At 44.1% G+C, this 21,929-nt stretch overlaps 2 protein-coding genes across 5 annotated transcripts in view; one reads left to right on the top strand and one right to left on the bottom strand.

Annotated features, from left to right (window-relative positions):
* The window catches only part of LOC311224250 (tubulin beta-4 chain-like), a gene marked incomplete at both ends in the record, with an annotated part of 52,718 nt that extends 37,532 nt beyond the window's left edge, over window positions 1–15,186 (top strand). The window contains 4 exons of one of the 4 annotated variants that reach the window (XM_084309155.1): window positions 9,691–9,785; window positions 11,527–11,635; window positions 11,742–11,852; window positions 13,939–15,186. In XM_084309155.1, the coding sequence (XP_084165281.1) occupies window positions 9,729–9,785; window positions 11,527–11,635; window positions 11,742–11,852; window positions 13,939–14,996 (1,335 nt within the window). Of the gene's footprint in view, window positions 1–3,013; window positions 4,067–9,690; window positions 9,786–11,526; window positions 11,636–11,741; window positions 11,853–13,938 lie in introns of those variants that run through there. The other 3 variants (XM_084309158.1, XM_084309157.1, XM_084309156.1) reach the window with 3 other exon arrangements.
* A 676-nt stretch (window positions 15,187–15,862) lies between these two features.
* On the bottom strand, window positions 15,863–18,124 carry bcl2l16 (BCL2 like 16). The gene is made up of 4 exons (XM_084307956.1): window positions 17,996–18,124; window positions 17,739–17,853; window positions 16,957–17,421; window positions 15,863–16,805 (listed from the first exon to the last, which is right to left on the bottom strand). The coding sequence occupies exons 3-4, from the start codon at window positions 17,362–17,364 to the stop codon at window positions 16,674–16,676; spliced, it is 540 nt and encodes a 179-aa protein (XP_084164082.1). The 5' UTR covers window positions 17,365–17,421; window positions 17,739–17,853; window positions 17,996–18,124; the 3' UTR covers window positions 15,863–16,673.
* Window positions 18,125–21,929: the final 3,805 nt, after the last annotated feature.

Below are 21,929 nucleotides of genomic sequence, written 5' to 3'. Positions count from 1 at the left end.
AAGATGGCGGCGGTTCAGTGACTTCGCTCTCCATTGGCCGGCAGCGCAGGTAAGCTATCTAGTGTTCTATATATCTATGGCATCAAGGGTCAACTTGTTATAGTAGTTTCCCTAGTAACGATGTGGCTAGTCGTTTTAATATAGTTGTGTATATTGAATAATGCTGTATGGCCATAGTCCTTATTGTATAATTTGTAAATAATAAACGAGTTTGTGCCAAATCCCAAAAGCAATGTCACTCTAAGCTATTGTGCTAAGCTATCCTGGTACTGTTCATGCTGACAGTTGACGTCACACAGCCAGACATGTTACATTTAATGTTGCCACATGTCCTGTGCAATGGTGTAAAGTATTTTTACTCAAAAGCACTGTACCAAGGTAAATTTGAGGGAACTTTGTACTTCTACTGTACATTTTAATGAACATATTTTTCAGTTTACTTTGAAGAAATATAATTTGTCATGCGAGACGTGTCATAGATGAAGCTGATTCACATTTTAACTTGTCAAACTTCAAGAGGACATTGATGGGAGCAACCATAACTGTAGTAGAAAAGACTCGCGCACATCCCAAATGTAGTCACGGGTGCTAGACTCGAAATAGATATGTAATGTTTGTGGAAAAAAAAGTCTGCACACCGTCTATACAGTGTTCCCAAGTTTTAATGTACTTGAACACAACGTTTCGGCCTGTGGCCTTTTTCAAGTGTCAACGACATGTGAAAAGGGGTGGGGTATATATACATATACAAATTAAAGGTCAAGGTTGAGCCAGGTCAAAGTTCAAATCAATTAGCCTATAGGCTACACATTTACAGACCATATTGTAGCTCAAGTGCCTAGAACATACGGTACATAGTAACAATAACAGTAGTACGGTAGTTTAGTAGTTAAATGTGACACACCTTCACATGCCAAAATTGAGAAAATATATAATAAGAACTTGAAAAACAGAAAAATTAATTAGAAAAACACAGAATCAGGACAGAATGTGTGTATTTACAGGAAGGGTTTGATGTCAAACTCTTCGTTCAGTCCAAGAGGGGCCATAGTCTGCAGGGTGTGAATATGGTAGGTCTCTCTCTGCAAAAGTAGTTTGCCATGGTCTCCTCCTCTCGCTGGTCTCTCTACCTTTTCAATGCCTGTATCTTAATGTGCTGATATTGTGTCCTGCCTGTCTAAAGTGTACTGCAACCGGGTTATGTTCATCACCACATCTGATGTTGCTGCGGTGTTCGCTGATGCGTATTTTGAGTTGCCGGTTGGTTTTACCTACATAGTACAGGCCACAAGGGCATTTGATTAGGTAGATGACATGAGTGGAGCTACAGGTGATGAAGCCACGGACTCTGAGGGTTTTACCATTACGTGGATGTGTGTAGGTCTTACTCTTAATAGTGTAGCCTTTTTTAATTCAAAACCTACAGGACAGTATGTAGTGCAGCACAGTGGGGACTGGTCCTTAGTGGGTCTAATTCTAGGTTGTAGGCATTCGTCCTGTGTAGCCACATCAAAGCGGTTAGCAGCTTTATCTATCCATTCTGTAGGATATCCTCTCTCTGGAATCTCCTGCTCAGGTCTGTGGACTGTCTCTGATATAGACTATCGAGGCTGCAGATTCTCCTGGCTCGGTGAAACTGGCTGACCGGGAGGCTCTTAATGAGGTGGGTGGGATGGAAACTGTCACCCCGTAGTAAGGTGTTTCGGTCAGTAGGTTTGCGATATAACTATAACTGGACCACACATAAAAACTAGAATATATACACATTACATTTTTATTAGTGCTGTCAAACGATTAAAATATTTAACTCGATTAATCGCATGATTGTCCATAGTTGACTCGCGATTAATCGCAAATTAATCGCATTAATTTTTTTTATTACCTTAAACAGATCTTTTTCAAGTTCCAAGTTTTAATACTCTTATCAACATGCGAGTCAACAAATGCTTGCTTTGTGCAGCCATTTAACACAAAAGGATGACCCTCATGCATTGCAAATTTGCATCAAATTCAAAACAGAGTGATGCACAAAATAACTTAAAAGAAAATAATAATTTAAAACAATGAATAAAGTGTGCATGAAATAATAGGGGAAAGAAAACGCTAGGAACTTGTTACATTCACACACACAAGGGCTGATTAATCACACACCCCCCTTTCTCCCTCACACACACACTCTCCCAGCTCTTTTTATCTTTTGCCCCTTCCTCATCTCTCTCACCCCCCTCTCTCTATATCTCACACACACACACACACACACACACTTCAGAAACAAACATAGTATCAATGAGAGCATCAATAATACACCTGAGTGAAGTCTAGTAAAAAAAAAGTTTATTTTTTTCTTTTTTAAATTAATCTTGAGTTAAAAAAATTAGTGGCATTAATAGAATCGGGAGTTAACGCGATATTAACGCGATATATTTGACAGCCATAATTTTTATACTTAATAAAGAAATACTTTATATTAGTGGCTAGTTCTAGCTGAAGCCGAACTAGAATGGAGAATTAAGACGACTCCTTCCCTCCACTAGTCTCAGGGTCCACCTTGGGCAAGTGTTGGTACCCTCTCTAGCCTCCCTACCTAGGGATACAGGGGCCGCACTGCCTTGTGTGTGTGTGCATAGGGATCCGCAAAGGCTAAGGGGAGAACCCTGAAAGAAAACCGCACTGCCTTGTGTGTAGGAATACACAATGGCTAGGTCCTCACAGACAATGGGGTTACCTGTAAGGAAGGGCATCCGAGGTATAAAACTAGCTACAAACCAAAAATAATTACTCCAGTGGCGTGGAGTCATCGTCCGTCCAACTTCACTGTAGTGGGAAAATATGGATGTAAAACGAAGATGATTATTCAATATCACTTTCTTTCTCTTACCAAGGTAGAATTGTGAATTTTAAGACCTTCATCTGGGTATTTCTACTTTTTTTACTTGGTAAATGTAAATAAACTATGTTCCACCACTGGTCCTGTGAGATTAGTGCTGATGTGTTGTTGTTGTTTGCAGGCCAGAGCGGTGCAGGTAACAACTGGGCGAAGGGCCACTACACGGAAGGAGCGGAGCTGGTGGACTCCGTGATGGACGTGGTGAGGAAGGAGGCGGAGAACTGCGACTGCCTGCAGGGCTTCCAGCTCACGCACTCCCTGGGCGGCGGCACAGGGTCCGGCATGGGCACCCTGCTCATCAGCAAGATCCGTGAAGAATATCCAGACCGCATCATGAACACGTTCAGCGTGGTGCCGTCGCCCAAAGTGTCGGACACAGTCGTTGAGCCTTACAATGCTACGCTGTCGGTCCACCAGCTTGTAGAAAACACAGACGAGACCTTCTGCATTGACAATGAGGCCTTGTACGACATTTGCTTCCGCACCCTCAAACTTACAACCCCCACATACGGCGACCTCAACCACCTGGTGTCGGCCACCATGAGCGGTGTCACCACCTGCCTCAGGTTCCCCGGACAGCTCAATGCCGACCTGCGCAAGCTGGCCGTCAACATGGTCCCGTTCCCCCGCCTCCACTTCTTCATGCCCGGGTTTGCACCGCTCACCGCCAGGGGCAGCCAGCAGTACAGATCCCTGACGGTCCCAGAGCTCACCCAGCAGATGTTCGACGCCAAGAACATGATGGCCGCCTGCGACCCCCGTCACGGACGCTACCTCACCGTGGCAGCCATTTTCCGCGGCCGCATGTCCATGAAGGAGGTCGACGAGCAGATGCTGAATATACAGAATAAGAACAGCAGCTACTTCGTTGAGTGGATCCCCAACAACGTGAAGACCGCCGTCTGCGACATCCCTCCCCGCGGCCTCAAGATGGCGGCCACCTTCATCGGAAACAGCACAGCCATCCAGGAGCTGTTCAAGCGCATCTCCGAGCAGTTCACCGCCATGTTCCGGCGCAAGGCCTTCCTCCATTGGTACACCGGAGAGGGCATGGATGAGATGGAGTTCACTGAGGCGGAGAGCAACATGAACGACCTGGTGTCGGAGTACCAGCAGTACCAGGACGCCACCGCCGAGGAGGAGGGCGAGTTCGAGGAGGGAGAGGAGGATGTAGCTTAAATTGGGTGTAATGGTGCCTCTACCAAGCTGTGTGTTTCCATCATCTGTCCTTATGTTTTGTCACCTTTTTGCTGGCTCTTCTCTTGTCTGTTGAGTAGTTCAAAGAGTTCCACTACAGCTACCACAATTATTAATTTTTACATGTAATAATAACGTTTATTTTGCTTAATCTTGGTCTTGGTGTAAACTAGTGATTTATCTGGTCTTCAATTCACTGATTCTTGACACAAATGACTGAAATGCAAGGTCTCAAATGATTTTATTAGGACATTTCACAAGTGAAGTGTGATATACTCGGCTTGTGTGGAAGATGGTGCTTTTTCACAAAAGGAATCCAGTCCATGGCAACCTAATGCCAAATCATGTGCTAGTTGTATGATTCATAACGTGGGGGATTTGCTTTTGAACCAGATTAGTGCACTTATTTCCCTTGATGGCCAAATAAGCCACCACTGCTAAATGACAACTTTGTTAAGTCACAAGACTAGTAAAGAACATTAACTTCACATTTTGAGATCTGCCCTCGGTAGCAATGTATCCCCAAGGCCAGATCAGGGCAAATTTACCAGAACTAAGTAAATGTATTGCATGAAATGATCATCTGATATGGGTATTCCTCTGGTCTGGCATAGGGTCATGTGACTTTGACTAGGTGACATGTTCCTCACACAGCTCTGATCGCCCAGTCTACACTTTCAGCTTAAAGGGGACCTGAATTTATTTCCTGTGTCAGTTTGCTAATAACATTTTATTTGGGCGTCATGCACCGTATCCAATGAGGTTAAGGTAGGGTGGGTTTACAGTAGGCGATGGTCTAAAGTAACCCATCTGTACTCGAGTACAATTTCCAGGCGCTTTACTTCAGTATTTACATTTTAGGGAACTTTGTACTTTTGTCAAAGGAAATATTGTCCTTTCTATTTATCCAAACCCATCGGTCACTAGTTACTTTGCATAGAAAACAAGGCAAAATTTGAAGCTAGTCAAATAATCAGCCAGCATAACGACCATGTGACACTTTAACACAACCTTTACAAGTCGATGGATGAAGAATGAATGCTTCAGACCACTGAATACACAAATTATATATGTCATGTACATTTGATACTTATGTAGAATTTTCAATGGAGGACTTTTACCGGAGTACCATTTGTATCTGGGTATTTATTCTAATACTTAAAATAGTGGTACTTCCTCCACCACTGCAGATGAGATACCAAGTTTTTAGGGAGTCCTATTTGCTAATATCAATAGCTGACAGAAAATGTATGAGACAAATTAAGAGCACACTGGGACAACAACGGCTGAAAGCACTGATGAAAGATAATAGACAGGTAGCTAGCTGGTCATATTACTGACATCCTCTCTCTGACACCCAGTCACAGAGCTCAACAGGGGAGGCCCTTGTGTGGTTTACATTGCACAGCGTGTGCTGTATGTGTGACCTAGATATTATGAGCATATAGTGTTTGCCACATATATTGAACATGGAGCCTATGCGCTGTAATGACATGCAAGCTATAGTGTCTTTGTTTTGTTGAACCACTATTCATTCAGCCCAGAGAGCTCTAATATCTGCTATTCGCTCGCGGAACTAATCTACATAAAAATGTGAGGTATGCACGGATGCTGCAGGACTATGAATGGTGGAAACGCCTTGCGGCCATGCGTTCGAAGGCCCGGCCGCCCGTCGTCCTATAGGCAGCAGCTCTGGAACGCTGGCGTCACGGACACATTCTCGCCCGCCATTCAGATTAACCCTTTCACTGTGACAATACAGAATGAATGAATGAATTTATTCACACACACACACGATACATTACATGTGAGTATCCTCATGTGATATAACAATGTCGCAAATTGTGTGCATGTGCCAGGTTTCCCAAGAAGCTATTTAAAGCTTTTGGAGGGAGCCTGAACACAGATACAAACAGAATATAAACAACAAAAAACGGTTAACTGTCTGCAGTGTGGTAGTGAAAGGGTTAACCTTCTGTAGTGTGGTTGTGAAAGGGTTAACCCTTAGTCGTGTGGCAGTGAAAGGGCTAACCTTCTGTATTGTCACAGTGAAAGGGTTAACTATTAATAAGCCGCTCCGCCCTCATTCCACAACTCACTGTTTTTGAAGGACCCAATGCCCCCCCCCCCTCCATTCCAATGTATACTCCTCAATCCTATAGTATGCAGATTAATTATTTCAGATGTAAAACTATAGGCCAAAGATTCCATCTTCAGCCCAGGACCCAATTTGATTAAATTCAGCATCATCATCCTGAGATAGATTGATTGGTGGGTGTAATTCAAAGAGTTCCACTATATATTAAAGATAGATTGATTGATTGAAAACTTTATTAACAGATTGCAGAATGGGTACAATACAGTACAGCTCAATACACAATTGTTAAGGGGATGCAGACCAGAGAAAGACTTTCGTCTTGTTTACATCAGGGTCCCCCATTTTCAATTCATCAGGACATATATGACATACAGATATTCAGTACTGCTACATCTATACATTTATGACATACCAGATTTGCAAATACAGTACTGTTTGTGATTCAGAAGGAGTCAAGAAAAGGGAGTATATACATTTGACGTAGAAACTGTACATTGGAGGAGGTTGTGTGGGGGGGGTTGGGTACATTGGGATATTGTCAACCATACTGGGTCATTTACATTGGAGGTGGTTGGGGGGGGGGGGAGAAACACTGTATAAACAAGCAAAACTGTACATTGAGGGGGGGGGGGGGGGGGAGACACTGTACAAACAAGCAAAATTGTACATTGGACTGTTGACAAAACCATACTAGGTAAGTGACTGTACATTGGAGGGGGTTGGGTTAGGACATTTACAGGGGCCAGTTTTGAATTGTAGTCTCCCGTAGGTGTCCCTTGAGAGTGGTTTTGAAAGTGGGTAGTGATCCACATTCCTTTACAGCTTTGGGTAGGGCGTTCCACATTGATGTGGCATAATTGCGAAACGTGTTTAGTCCCTTATTTGAGCCGAATCTGGGTTTAACATGATTTGTGGCACTCCCTCTGGTGTTGTGATCGTGGTATTCACTGACCTTTGGGAAGTATTTTGACATGTACATGGGTACCTTGGTCGTGTAGTGTATCTTGTAGACCAGGCCCATTGCAAGTTGCTGTACTCTGTCGTCTACTCTAAGCCATCCTAGGTTGTCAAAGTGGGCAGGGGTGAGGTGGGTTCTAGGAGTAAGGTCAAGCAGTAGTCTGACCAGTTTGTTTTGAGATGTTTGTAATTTTGTTTTTAGCGCCTTTGAGGTGCTTTGGTACCATGAGGTGCAAGCATAGTTGTTCTGAAGGGCCAGATTAACACTGAGAATCTACGTTTATTATTTTATATAACTTGTATATTATTTATATATATATAAGCTATATACCTTTAAGCCTCCGTTTGAATCATAGCATTATTCGCTCGCCTCATTGGACACTGCCCTTGACACTGGCGGCGCCAGCAGTCGCGCCCCCCAGACAAGTTCAAAGACGTGTCCGGACAAGTTGAGACATGCCCTTGGCCAGCGCATTGATTCCGGTCAAGTAATTCGGTTGCGCTCTAGAAATCACTCTGAGTATATATTGTGGAAGGCGCAGCAGCCGTAGTGTGCAGCAGTAACGAGAAGCGTGTGAACCTTATTGAAGTGAAGTGCGAACCTAACCTAGCAAGCAGCTGTAGTGTGAACTTAACGTAACGAGTATCAGAACACGAGGTGAAGTGTGAAGTAACCTAACAGCAGAACGATTGGACATGTGAGCAGTGGAAGTCTACCCGCGGTGTATCGTTACGGATAGCTAGTAGCTCCTTAGATACGACCCTAATATTGTAGAACCATTGTTGGTGTATTATAGTGAATTGTGTAAGCGAAGTACCGTGGAGAAGAGCATAGTTAATACCATTGGCGTTTGGATTTAACTACACCTGAAGACCTGCATCGGGCTAGCTTCGAGGACGAAGCTAGCTACCTATCATCACTGCCGTCGGGCTTTGGATTAAGAGCTATTACCCTGCTATCGAGCACTTGGATTACAAAGACTGGATCTGTACGAGACCCCTTTTTCTTCAGTGACCAGCAGGAGTATCCGACTATTCTTCAATTCCTCTGGAGCTTACCACTCTGTGGGGGAAATCACCAGTCTCCAGCTATACCCCTCGCTTGCTCTGTATCGCCATCTCACTCCATGCAGCGTTCCGGTCGAGTATTATTAACCTAGGAATTATTCATTCCCACTGACTTTGATACTCTGACATTCTACTATCATTTGCCATAAAAGAGCAACGTACTAATTTCAGTTGTATATTGATATTGCTATTAAAATACTGTAAACGTTATCTCTTTGTCCCCGTGCCGTCTATTGAGTGTCTGCCATATTTAACTAACTGTACTGTCTGGCAAGTAATAATATTTAGTAGTGGTTTAATCTAAACAATCTTTAATACAGTCAGGGTTTTGTAACCCCTCAGTTACAATAGTCGTAGTACCCTTGAATGAGTGCTCCAGCCAGAGTCTTCAGGGTATTCTTGTTTACCAGAGAGGAGATCCGGTACAAGAATCGAGTTCGTTGGTTGACTTTTTTTATTACATTGGATGCCATTTTGTCACAGGAGAGATTAGCCTCTAGGATGGAACCCAGGTAGGTAATTTCATCTTTCCTTGTGACAATATTGTCACCCACTGTAACTGAGAAGTCGTCGGTCTTGCTGAGTTTGTTATTTGAACCGAAGAGAATGGACTCTGTTTTGCCCATGTGTAATGATAGTTTGTTATCAGCGAGCCATATGCAGATTTTGCCTAGTTCCGAGCTGAGGGTTTTTTCAACCTGTAACTTGTTCTTGTCAGAGACCAGCAGGGCTGAGTCGTCCGCAAACAGGAACAAGTTGCAGTCACAAGCTGGGTGGGTTAAGTTCAAAGAGTTCCACTATATAGACAGCTACCAGAAATGGGTCTGTGACCCGAAATTAGAGAGAATGATGGTACAAAGTTGAAAAGACTAATAATAATAATAACTTTATTTGTATAGCGCCTTTCATACAGGGGATTGCATTTCAAAGTGCTTTACATCAGTAAGAAATAAGACATAAAATCAGTGTAAAACAAGCGGCAAGAGCAAAGCATAAAGTGGGATAAAATAATGCAGATATATTAATCAAATCATATCAGAACCTCACGTTCCAATAGGCTTCTTGAATTTCTGTAATCTGTTACAAAACATGATAATGGTCATAGTATGCACCCAGCGGATAGTGGGGCGTAGAGATAAAAGTAAAAATAAGTAAAATAATAGCAAGGGTAATAAAGTGCGGACACATTTTTTTTACAGTGCACTACGCCCTCAGTGCAGTGGCATGACATGGCTGGTTTTTGGTCGGGTGGGTGGGGAGGATCACACGTGTTAGATATCAATCTGATTGACAGTACAAGAAAGCCAATGGTAATTATCCATTAGAAGAATATATTGGTCTACAATTGTGTTCATCAACGAGTTTCGTGACCATCAGCCAATGGCCATGCGGTATCGTGTGGCCCGGCCTTCAGAGGGCGGGTTCAGTTGTCACATATAAACGGGGAGTTCCTCTATTTCGCGCACTCTCAACTCGTCTTCCCTTCTTGTGATAGGATTTGTTCTTCTACCTCCAGACAAAATGAGGGAAATTGTCCATCTCCAAGCCGGTCAGTGTGGAAACCAGATTGGAGCCAAGGTTAGTAAATAATATTCTGTGTTTAAAAGTCTTTCTCTTGTCTACATGCCTTCTCTATTTGAACGACCACATCAAACAAGAGGTGGACGCGGGCAAATACTGCGGCATGGTCATGCTGGGCCTACAAAAGGCCTTCGACACTGTCAATCACTCCATTCTGATTGACAAGCTAAAAGCAATTGGTTTTGATAGTCTTATCAGTGAGATGGATACAATCCTACCTGGAGGGGAGGGAACAGATGGTGGAGGTAAACGGTACTCTACCCCCCCCCCCCCCCTCACAGTGAGTTGTGGTGTTCCACAAGCAAGCATACTACAAGCTACTGTTCCTAATTTATGCAAATTACATGTCGTCAGCTTGTGACTGCAACTTGTTCCTGTTTGCGGACGACTCAGCCCTGCTGGTTTCTGACAAGAACAAGTTGCAGGTTGAGAGAACCCTCGGCTCAACTAAGGCAATCTGCATATGGCTCGCTGATAACAAACTATCATTACACATGGGCAAAACCGAGTCCATTCTCTTCGGTTCAAATAACAAACTCAGCAAGACCGACTGCTTCTCAGTCACAGTGGGTGACAATATTGTCACAAGGAAAGATGAAATTACCTACCTGGGTTCCATCCCAGGCCAGAGGCTAATCTTTCCTGTGACAAAATGGCATCCAATGTAATAAAAAAGTCAACCAACGAACTCTATTACCGGATCTCCTCTCTGGTAAACAAGAATGCCCTGAAGACTCTAGCAGGAGCACTCATTCAAGGGTACTACGACTATGCTTGCACCTCATGGTACCAAAGCACCTCAAAGGCACTAAAAAACAAATTACAAACATCTCAAAACAAGCTAGTCAGACTACTGCTTGACCCGACTCCTAGAACCCACCTCACCCCTGCCCACTTTGACAACCTAGGATGGCTTAGAGTAGACAACAGAGTACAGCAACTTGGTCTACAAGATGCACTACGTGACCAAGGTACCCATGTACATGTCAAAATACTTCCCAAAGGTCAGTGAATAGTAATACCACGATCACAACACCAGAGGGAGCTCCACAAATCATGTTAAACCCAGATTCGGCTCAAACAAGGGACTAAACACGTTTCGCAATTATGCCACATAAATGTGGAACGCCCTACCCAAAGCTGTAAAGGAATGTGAATCCCTACCCACTTTCAAAAACACTCTAAAAAAACACTGCAATTCGAAACTGGCCCCTACAAATGTCCTAACCCAGTTGTACAGTAAATGACCAAATATGGCGTCAGTATTCCAGTGTACCCAGCCCCCCCCCCCCCCCCCACCACCAATGTACAGCACCCACCCAACCTCCTCCAATGTACAGTTTCTACGTCAAATGTATATACACTTTTTCTGGACACTTTTGTATCACAAACTGTACTGTATTTGCAAATCTGATGTCATAAATGTATAGATGTAGCAGTACTGTATCTGTATGTTATGATGAATTGAAAATGGGGGACCCTGATGTAAACAAGACTAAGTCTTTCTCTGGTCTGCATCCCCTTAACAATTGTATGTATTGAGCTGTACTGTACCCATTCTGCAATCTGTTAATACAATTTTCAATCAATTGGGCTTGGAAGAATAATACGTTTTTGTTATTGCTCGTATATTATTGCTTAACCTTCTGTGAATTGTCGCAGTGAAAGGGTTAACCGTTTGGTAGTGCGCCAGTGAAGGGGTTAATGCTTACCTAATTCAATGACTTATCTCTTTCAGTTCTGGGAGGTGATTAGTGATGAACACGGCATTGACCCAACAGGCTCATACTGCGGAGACAGTCAGCTGCAGTTGGACAGGATCAATGTCTACTACAATGAAGCATGCGGTAACTTTTAATTTTGGGAATTCCTAATTGGATGATGATGACGTTTTTAGCAGAGTTCAATTGCTGTTGTGTTTTTCTGACTTGCTCTCCCCTCTCTTTCCCCTAGGTGGTAAATACGTGCCCCGTGCTGTGCTTGTCGACCTAGAGCCAGGGACTATGGACTCAGTGAGATCCGGTCCCTTCGGCCAGATCTTCAGACCAGACAACTTTGTGTTCGGTAGGTAATGAAATTGTCATAGATTGTGTGACAGACACAATGTGATTGTATTTGTGTTATTTAGTTGCAGTGCCATGTTTGGCCACTAAGTGGCGCTCCATTGTTTGTGCCTGATGTAGCTACAGGTTTAATTTGATTTAACCTGAGCCAGTGACTTCTTCACTTCCTGTTCCAACTGACGTCAGACGGCAGCATCAAGGGTCAACTTGTTATAGTAGTTTCCCTAGTAACAATGTGGCTAGTCGTTTTAATAGTTGTGTATATTGAATAATGCTGTATGGCCATAGTCCTTTTTGTATAATTTGTAAATAATAAATGAGTTTGTGCCAAATCCCAAAAGCAATGTCACTCTCTAAGCTATTGTGCTAAGCTATCCTGGTACTGTTCATGCTGACAAGTTGACGTCACACAGCCAGACATGTTACATTTAATGTTGCCACATGTCCTGTGTAAAGTATTTTTACTCAAAAGCACTGTACCAAGGTACATTTGAGGGAACTTTGTACTTCTACTGTACTACATTTTAATGGAAATATTTATCAGTTACTTTGAAGAAATATACTTTTTCATGCGAGACGTGTCATGGGTAGATGGGGAGCATGTCTCTATGTTCCCCGGGTTCCAGGGACCGAAATTAGAGAGCGCCACCCGCCATTTGCGCTCAGTTTTTACTGAGACGTCTGAGCGCCGTGTGGCGCTCAATCAAATAGTCATGTGAAAACCGAAAATCATGATCAAATTCTTTAGCGGAGTTCTCACTCGCTGTCTCAGCAGACATGAAGCGCGCACCGCGCACTGCTGCTGCTACCCCCTCCCCACCTGTTTCTGTATGCTGCATGTAAACAGAGGCTATTGCCTCCGAGTCACCGTGACGTTAGTTAGCACTTAGCACTGCTGCTCCTACCCCTGTATGTAAACAGAGGCTATTGCCTCACCGTGACGTTAGTCTAGTCAGTGTGGGACCTTCGTGAGATAACGTTGGCTACCGTTACAAAATGACCCAGTCAACTATTCACTTAGTTTAATACACGAGGCATTGTGTAACGTTATCCAGCCGGCTAGCTACGGATAGCTCCCGACATCAACAAATCCTCCAGCATAATACCTCCGTTGGCTAGGTAACTAGTCACTACGAAATGTTGCAGTAAACTAAATAGTTCACTGAGGCGTTGTCCCAACGCCATCCAGCAGTAGCTACAGATAGCTCTTGGCATCAATGTCCTACAACATAACAACAACATGCGTATTCGAGTCCCTGGTTTACATCGCATGAGTGAGGGCTGCTGACTAGGGTCCAGGTGCAGCGCCGGAGAATTCTTTTGCATGCTGAATGTAGCGTTTAGGGTCCAGCTGCACCCCCGGAGAATCCTTGCTGGAGCTGGTGGCCACTCGAGTATACACACACAGTGGAGCTGTTTGCAGACAGCGAGGTGGCGATGTCTCGCAGATAACACAACCACAAGTATGATTATATAATATATATATTTTATTAAAAAAAATATATATATAAAATAATAATAAAAAAAATGTATCAAAAAAAAGTTGGCGGGTAAGAAATATGCTTGGCGGGTAGATTCTACCCGCCACTGGCCGGTTAGTCAAAAAGTTAATTTCGCTCCCTGCCGGGTTCTATGTTCGCCGCTTTGATTGATTGAACATCTTGCACCACCAGCCCTGATTCCAAACTCTAACCTTAACCAGTTCGAAAGAGGGCCTAAGCTTAACTGTTCGAAACAAGGCGGACATTAATAATTAAAATTATACTTCAATCTATTATCAATCAAAGCGGGGAACATAGGACCCGGGGAACATAGGGATGATCCCGGTAGATGAAGCTGATTCACATTTTAAGTCTTGTCAAACTTCAAGAGGACATTGACGGGAGCAACCATAACTGGACCACACATAAAAACTAGAATATATACACATTACATTTTTATTCAGTGGCTAGTTCTAGCTGAAGCCGCACTAGAATGGAGAATTGTGAATTTTAAGACTCGAGGTTGATTTCTACTTGGTAAATGTAAATAAACTATGTTCCACCACTGGTCCTGTGAGATTAGTGCTGATGTGTTGTTGTTTGCAGGCCAGAGCGGTGCAGGTAACAACTGGGCGAAGGGCCACTACACGGAAGGAGCGGAGCTGGTGGACTCTGTGATGGACGTGGTGAGGAAGGAGGCGGAGAGCTGCGACTGCCTGCAGGGCTTCCAGCTCACTCACTCCCTGGGCGGCGGCACGGGCTCCGGCATGGGCACCCTGCTCATCAGCAAGATCCGTGAAGAATATCCAGACCGCATCATGAACACTTTCAGCGTGGTGCCATCGCCCAAAGTGTCTGACACAGTCGTTGAGCCTTACAATGCTACGCTGTCGGTCCACCAGCTCGTAGAAAACACAGACGAAACCTTCTGCATTGACAACGAGGCCTTGTACGACATTTGCTTCCGCACCCTCAAACTTACAACCCCCACATACGGCGACCTCAACCACCTGGTGTCGGCCACCATGAGCGGCGTCACCACCTGCCTCAGGTTCCCCGGACAGCTCAACGCCGACCTGCGCAAGCTGGCCGTCAACATGGTCCCGTTCCCCCGCCTCCACTTCTTCATGCCCGGGTTCGCACCGCTCACCGCCAGGGGCAGCCAGCAGTACAGATCCCTGACGGTCCCAGAGCTCACCCAGCAGATGTTCGACTCCAAGAACATGATGGCCGCCTGCGACCCCCGTCACGGACGCTACCTCACCGTGGCGGCCATTTTCCGCGGCCGCATGTCCATGAAGGAGGTCGACGAGCAGATGCTGAATATACAGAATAAGAACAGCAGCTACTTCGTTGAGTGGATCCCCAACAACGTGAAGACCGCCGTCTGCGACATCCCTCCCCGCGGCCTCAAGATGGCGGCCACCTTCATCGGCAACAGCACGGCCATCCAGGAGCTTTTTAAGCGCATCTCAGAGCAGTTCACCGCCATGTTCAGGCGCAAGGCCTTCCTCCATTGGTACACCGGAGAGGGCATGGATGAGATGGAGTTCACTGAGGCGGAGAGCAACATGAACGACCTGGTGTCGGAGTACCAGCAGTACCAGGACGCCACCGCCGAGGAGGGAGAGTTCGAGGAGGGAGAGGAGGAGGATGTAGCTTAAATTGGGTGTAATGTTGTGTAATTCACTGACCTGTCGGATTACCTTTCCAGTGTTTCCATCATCTGTCCTTATGTTTTGTCACCTTTTTGCTGGCTCTTCTCTTGTCTGTTGATGAGTAGTTCAAAGAGTTCCACTACAGCTACCAGAATTATTATTTTTTACATGTAATAATAAAGTTTCTTCTGCTTAATCTTGGTGTAAACTAGTGATTGATTATCTGGTCTTCAATTCACTGATTCTTGAGACAAATGACTGAAATGCAAGGTCTCAAATGATTTTATTAGGAAATTTGACAAGTGAAGTGTGATATACTCGGCTTGTGTGGAAGATGGTGCTTTTTCACAAAAGGAATCCAGTCCATGGCAACCTAATGCCAAATCATGTGCTAGTTGTATGATTCATAACGTGGGAGATTTGCTTTTGAACCACATTAGTGCACTTATTTCCCTTGATGGCCAAATAATCCACCACTGCTAAATGACAACTTTGTTAGGTGTTAAGTCACAAGACTAGTAAAGAACATTAACTTCACATTTTGAGATCTGCCCTCGGTAGCAATGTATCCCTAAGGCCAGATCAGGGCAAATTTAAATAAATGTATTGCATGAAATTATATGGGTATTCCTCTGGTCTGGCATAGGGTCATGTGACTTTGACTAGGTGACATGTTCCTCACACAGCTCTGATCGCCCAGTCTACACTTTCAGCTTAAAGGGGACCTGAATTTATTTCCTGTGTCAGTTTGCTAATAAAATTTTATTTGGGAGTCATGCACCGTATCCAATGAGGTTAAGGTAGGGTGGGTTTACAGTAAGCGGTGGTCTAAAGTAACCCCTTAAGTACAATTTCCAGGCGCTTTACTTCAGTATTTACATTTTAGGGAACTTTGTACTTTTGTTTCTATTTATCCAAACCCATCGGTCACTAGTTACTTTGCATAGAAAACAAGGCAAAATTTGAAGCTAGTCAAATAATCAGCCAGCATACGACCATGTGACACTTTAACACAACCTTTACAAGTCGATGGATGAAGAATGAATGCTTCAGACCACTGAATACACAAATTATATATTACATGTACTTTTACTTTTGATACTTCAATGTCAAAAACTTCTCAACCTTTACTTATGTAGAATTCTCAATGGACTTTTACCGGAGTACCATTTTATCTGGGTATTTATTCTTAATACTTAAAATAGTGGTACTTCCTCCACCACTGCAGATGAGATCAGATACCAAGTTTTTAGGGAGTCCTATTTGCTAATATCAATAGCTGAAAGAAAATGTACGTGGGTCCAATCTGTTCCCTAGCAACGCAATTCCAGTGAAACAGTCTATAGCAGTGAAAGGGGCAGTTCACCTAGAATTTCCCCTTGTGATTCTCCTAGTTTTGGAGATATCAGCTGTAGATATGTTGTCACTCTAATACAATGGAGCTGAATGATTGTCTCTTTCCAGAAATCATGACTGTAAAATAATCCTCAGACCTGGTTAGCATTTTCATGTAGGAACTATTTTGGATGGATAGCACTCTGGAATTTTTTTTTAGTGTGTGTGTGCATGCGTGTAGGTTGGTGGGTGGTTATTGCTCTATAACTTAAGAAAGTTCAAGTACAATTTTGAATTAAGCAGACGTTTAGATTATTTCCCATTCTGATCACCAGGTGGCAGTGTTTGTTAAGCCATTCTTCTTTTCCACAGGAAATAGGCAAAGATACTTGTAGCCAACAGCAGCAGTGTCCAACAGCACACTCTCTTCACCTGCCCCTCCAAGTTCTGCTTTTGTCCAAAGCGTGACAAAAAACCATTCTGCCAACAAGAAATTGGATGAACTGTTAGTAGCAGAATTTGAATGATGTGACTTTTTGAATAAAGGCTGTGATATACAGTATCAAGGGTTGTATCCACACAATGTTAACTTTTCCAGAGTGGATCTTTATTCCAACCAGTGAACACTTACCCATCCACCCTTGTCTCGTATGTCAGGACAGATGACCCTCTCCACGTAGCCCCCCACACACTCTTTGAGCTGGGGCAGGACGTCCACCATCCCCCTCTCGTGACAATGCAGGGCCATCTGGCCGGCCAGCACGTACACCGACAGCACCGCGCTCCACGCCAGGTCCCTCCGACGCCCGGGGGTGGGGGCGGCGAAGTGCTCGTCCAGGATGGACATGAGCATGGGGCAGGCCGAGTGCTCGGTCACGTCCTGGAACACGCGGGGCCAGCGTCTGAAGAAGATGGGGAAGCGGACCAGCAGCTCGTCCCCGGCGTGGCGCAGGGCAGCGGTGCAGGCCGTGGGGGCGGGACCCATGGAGGAGCCTTCTGGCCCCCCCGACGTCACATAGTCGATGTAGTCGTGGGCCATGAGGAAGGCCTCTCTCACCAGGGGGTCCGCGCTCTTCAGCCCCAGGCTGGCCAGCGGCTCCAGAGGGATTGATTGATTGATTGAAAACTTTATTAACAGATTGCAGAATGGGTACAGTACAGTACGGCTCAATACACACAATTGTTAAGGGGATGCAGACCAGAGAAAGACTTTCGTCTTGTTTACATCAGGGTCCCCCATTTTCTAATCATGACATTTATGACATACAGATATACAGTACTGTTACATTTGTGACGTACAAGATATGCAAATATACAGTACTGATAAACAGATCCTAACAGTAAATATATACATACGGGGGGGAGGGAACACATTAGGAGGGGGTGGGTGGGCCTGGTCTTCCTGCAGCTCACCGGGTGGTCACCAAGCCGTGAGTTCAATCACATCACAGATCAGCAATGTATCATTCAAGGAACACTTATCCATTCTCTCAGTCAATCACTCGTGGAGGTTCAGAGATCCTGTTCTCTGAAATTACAATGGTATATGGCATAATATAATACATATTGAAGATTGGGCAGAGGATATGCATGCATGCATAACCACAACTCTGCCTTGTTGCTGGATTGATCGTAAAAGAGCAATCGGTAAAGAATTATTCACAACTCACCCCATCCGCATTAAAAAAAAAACACAAACGGTTCCAAGACACACACGGACGTCCAAGGAAAACACAGCAGGTGATGGAACATATAGGGGTCCAGAGGAGTGTGTCTCGGTCGGTGTGTTTCAGTTGGAGTAGGTCACCCAGCTCTGCTCGCCTGCTTTCCCCCCTGCAGGCTAATTATAGAGCCCTTGTTGGAAACTGACACTGATCTCCTGCCCCATTTGCACAAGCATCAACCCTCCTGACACACATCCTCATTCCAACACAAGCAGGCCTGGCTAAATAAAGACGGTGCCGTGGTCCTGGTCTGGGCCAGACGCAGAGCACAAACTGCATGCAGCGGTGTAAAGTACTTGAGTAATTGTACTTTGTTACAATACTTAAGTACTGTTTTGGGGGATTTGTACTTTACTCGAGTATTATTAGATTTGTATACTTGTACTTTTACTCAATTACATTTCAGAGAGAAAAAAACATACTTTTTTACTCATTACATTTAAAATGCAGACCTACAAAGTACAAATCTCACAGGTCCAACCATTTTAATTAGTATATTTGTTTCTCTGGCCGAACTAACGTTAACGTTATTAATCCTGCGGCCGCGCTTTATTTAAAAACAGCCAATCAAATCCCGATCAATGGAAAGTTAACTCGCCCACACATGCTGATTGGTCCTTGTGCAAGACTAGAAAGCGGGGATCTTTGATTAAACACCTGCTATCAGAAGAATACAGTCAGAAAAAAGTTTTTACTTTTTAGTACTTAGGTACATTTAAAAGTTGAAACTTTTTTACTTTGACTCAAGTGTGTTTTTAGCCAGATACTTTTACTTGAGTAAGATTTTGAGACGGTACCCATACTTTCACTTGAGTATAATTTCTGGGTACTTTTTACACCCCTGCAAACTGGTTAGTATTACAGGTGAGCTGTAGCAGATCAGTGAATACATACAAATAATCAAAGGCAATTTGCTGGTTTCAGCTGGTAAGGCATTAATTGGTAGTTCTTTTTTTCTGGTTGGTTGTAATAAAACATGTTCTCAATTTTCTGAAATGTGCGATTCAGCGCATGTGTGCAAACATGCACAGTTTGTATTTCAGTTAACACAGATAGATCTTCAAACTCCAGACCATCTCAAATAGGAACAGCTGAGACCCAAACAACCCCACCTTCAGACCACCCCAAAAAGGTCCTTCTGAGACCCCCCAAAAATGTGGGGGGCTATTGTGGAGGCTCATTTAACAACATGTCATATTTTTACCCTTTTAGGCTATTAACCTATATTAGAAGTATATTTTATTCATCCTATAACACAGCTCTTAGTTTTAGTTTCCTTGCCAAATCCACCGGGAGTTTCTTCTGAATAATGTGGCGACCGCGCGTTTTTCTTTTTTTTTTTTTTTTTACCAATAACAACAGGAATGTGACAGGATGCTGGTGTTTTTCAAGGCTTCAGTTTCCTGCTATTCACTACTGTTTTCCTTCTTTACACTTGAGTCTAGCAACCTGCCAGTTCTACTAGTCGTGGATCTTTTTTTATTATTATTAATTTTTTTAAAGAACTCTCATCCCTGTATTTCTCCACTAGGGAGCAGTGTCGTGTTACTAAAGCTGTACTGCTTTTCTTCCCAGTACCTTGAGGGAGGTATGCTGGCTATTTCTGCCAGGTAAGATAACCATTTTTTGGGGTGGAATTTGAGAGGTCTCCCCATCATTTGCCAGTTCAACAAACTTAAAAACAAAATCCACCATAGCATTGGTTTTCGACTACAGACGTATCTATCACTGTGGCTGGTGGTGTCTAAACAATAAACTGGAAATCTGAACGTACCGTGTCATTCAATTTCCATTCTAATAAACGTGTTCAAATAATTGCTCACGGCTGTTTTACGAGAGCAAAGGAAATAAAGTGTTTCCTTCATGCTACACTGTCGTACTGAACGACACTCGGGCACGCATGAGTGAGTCTATATTGTCCTTTAAGTGCTAACTCCCCTTTTGCAATATGATTTGATGTGCCACTTGGGAACGAATCAAACACTCTGCATGGCATTTATGCGTGTTGTTAATACACTGATTTATAAGCAAGCGGGTGCATGATCAAGTGGAGCAGTACCGACTCTATGCGTTTCCTGGCCATCTGGCGCATTGGTTGCATGTGCATGGAAGAGAAGATAAGGCCAACAGCCCAGAGAGGACCCAACTCCCCTATCCCTCCCTCCCCATTAAGATGTGACACAGCGAGGCTGCCCGTTTCTTTCATTGCAGAGCCAACGGACAGCGGAAGTGACACGGGTGATACGGCCTCCTATGCAGCGACATCTGCAAGCCGGGGAGCTTCCTGTCTGGAGCCGGGCCTCTTTGATGTGTACAGCGGACTGCGGGTCGCAGAGGAGAGGAGGGTCAAAGGTGCCACAGTAGATGATGGGAACTCCATGGTTACACTGGGTGTTTTTGTTTTTGTTTTGTTGCTGAATCCAGGCATTCCATCATTCAAAGCATCCTCACCTTCTCCATAACTGTTTGGTACAGCAATTTGGACACTCACTCCAAAAACAAACTCCAAAGAATTATCAATAAATCCTCCAAAATAATCCGCACCCCCCTCCCTTCTCTCGAATCACTCCACCGCCAAAGCACAATTAGAAGAGCTAGAAAAATCATCTCTGACCCCACTCACCCAGCACACCACCACATCTTCCAGCTGCTGCCCTCCGGGAGGCGCTACAGATCCCTGACCACCAAAACATCCCGCTTTAAAAACAGCTTCTTCCCCACTGCCATACGGACACTGAACTCCCTGTAGTACCCCCCCCCCCCCCTCCCCGCAACCCCCCTTACCTCTGCTGACATGGACATAAACTCTGAACTGTAATTGTGTATTTGTGTTTTTTTCTAACTGCATGTAGTATGTACGTTGTAAGTGATGTTATATGTTCTATGTTTTATGTTGGAACAAATGCTGTAACATGCTGTTGCTCAACGCCCATGCGCAGTAGATCTGACATCTGCGTGCCCTCACCAACGTCCGGTGACGACAGAGCTGTCCCAAATAGCTGCAGCTACCATGTGTTGCCAAGTTATTGTTATAAGGACCCCAGTCCAAGCTACAACAGTCTGCATTCCCTTAACAATTGTTTGTATTGAGCCGTATTGTATTGTACTCATTCTGCAATATGTTAAATAAAGTTTACATCCATTCATTCTGCTAGCATTAACGATTGCATGAGCAGCTGGCTAACGTGAGCTAACGTTAGCTATCAGACCCTGTTAGCTCAGAGCTCCTCTTTCAATCTTAACAAGCATTAAACACGTTGTAAGTGATGTTATATGTTCTATGTTTTATGTTGGAACAAATGCTGTAACATGCTGTTGCTCAACGCCCATGCGCAGTAGATCTGACATCTGCGTGCCCTCACCAACGTCCGGTGACGACAGAGCTGTCCCAAATAGCTGCAGCTACCATGTGTTGTCAAGTTATTGTTATAAGGACCCCAGTCCAAGCTACAACAGTCTGCATTCCCTTAACAATTGTTTGTATTGAGCCGTATTGTATTGTACCCATTCTGCAATATGTTAAATAAAGTTTACATCCATTCATTCTGCTAGCATTAACGATTGCATGAGCAGCTGGCTAACGTGAGCTAACGTTAGCTATCAGACCCTGTTAGCTCAGAGCTCCTCTTTCAATCTTAACAAGCATTAAACAAAATGGCCCAGTCATCTATTCACCTTTGTTTAATACACAAGGCGTTGTCTAATGTTATCTAGCTACTGATAGCTCCTGATATCATCAGTTTGGTGCTGGCTGGCTAACTAACGTGAGCTAACGTTAGCTGCTAGCCACAATGCTATACTGTTATACTGGCATATTCCATTCACGTTAGCATGTAGCTAACAACATCAGAGATCTTTTTGTGAGACTAAACTATCCGCT

The sequence above is a fragment of the Notolepis coatsorum genome (assembly GCF_963971535.1).
Source record: "Notolepis coatsorum genome assembly, chromosome: 2".
In the NCBI taxonomy this organism is placed as follows: domain Eukaryota; kingdom Metazoa; phylum Chordata; class Actinopteri; order Aulopiformes; family Paralepididae; genus Notolepis; species Notolepis coatsorum.
Note: the sequence above shows the minus strand (reverse complement) of the source record. Positions and strands in the feature narration are given on the sequence as shown.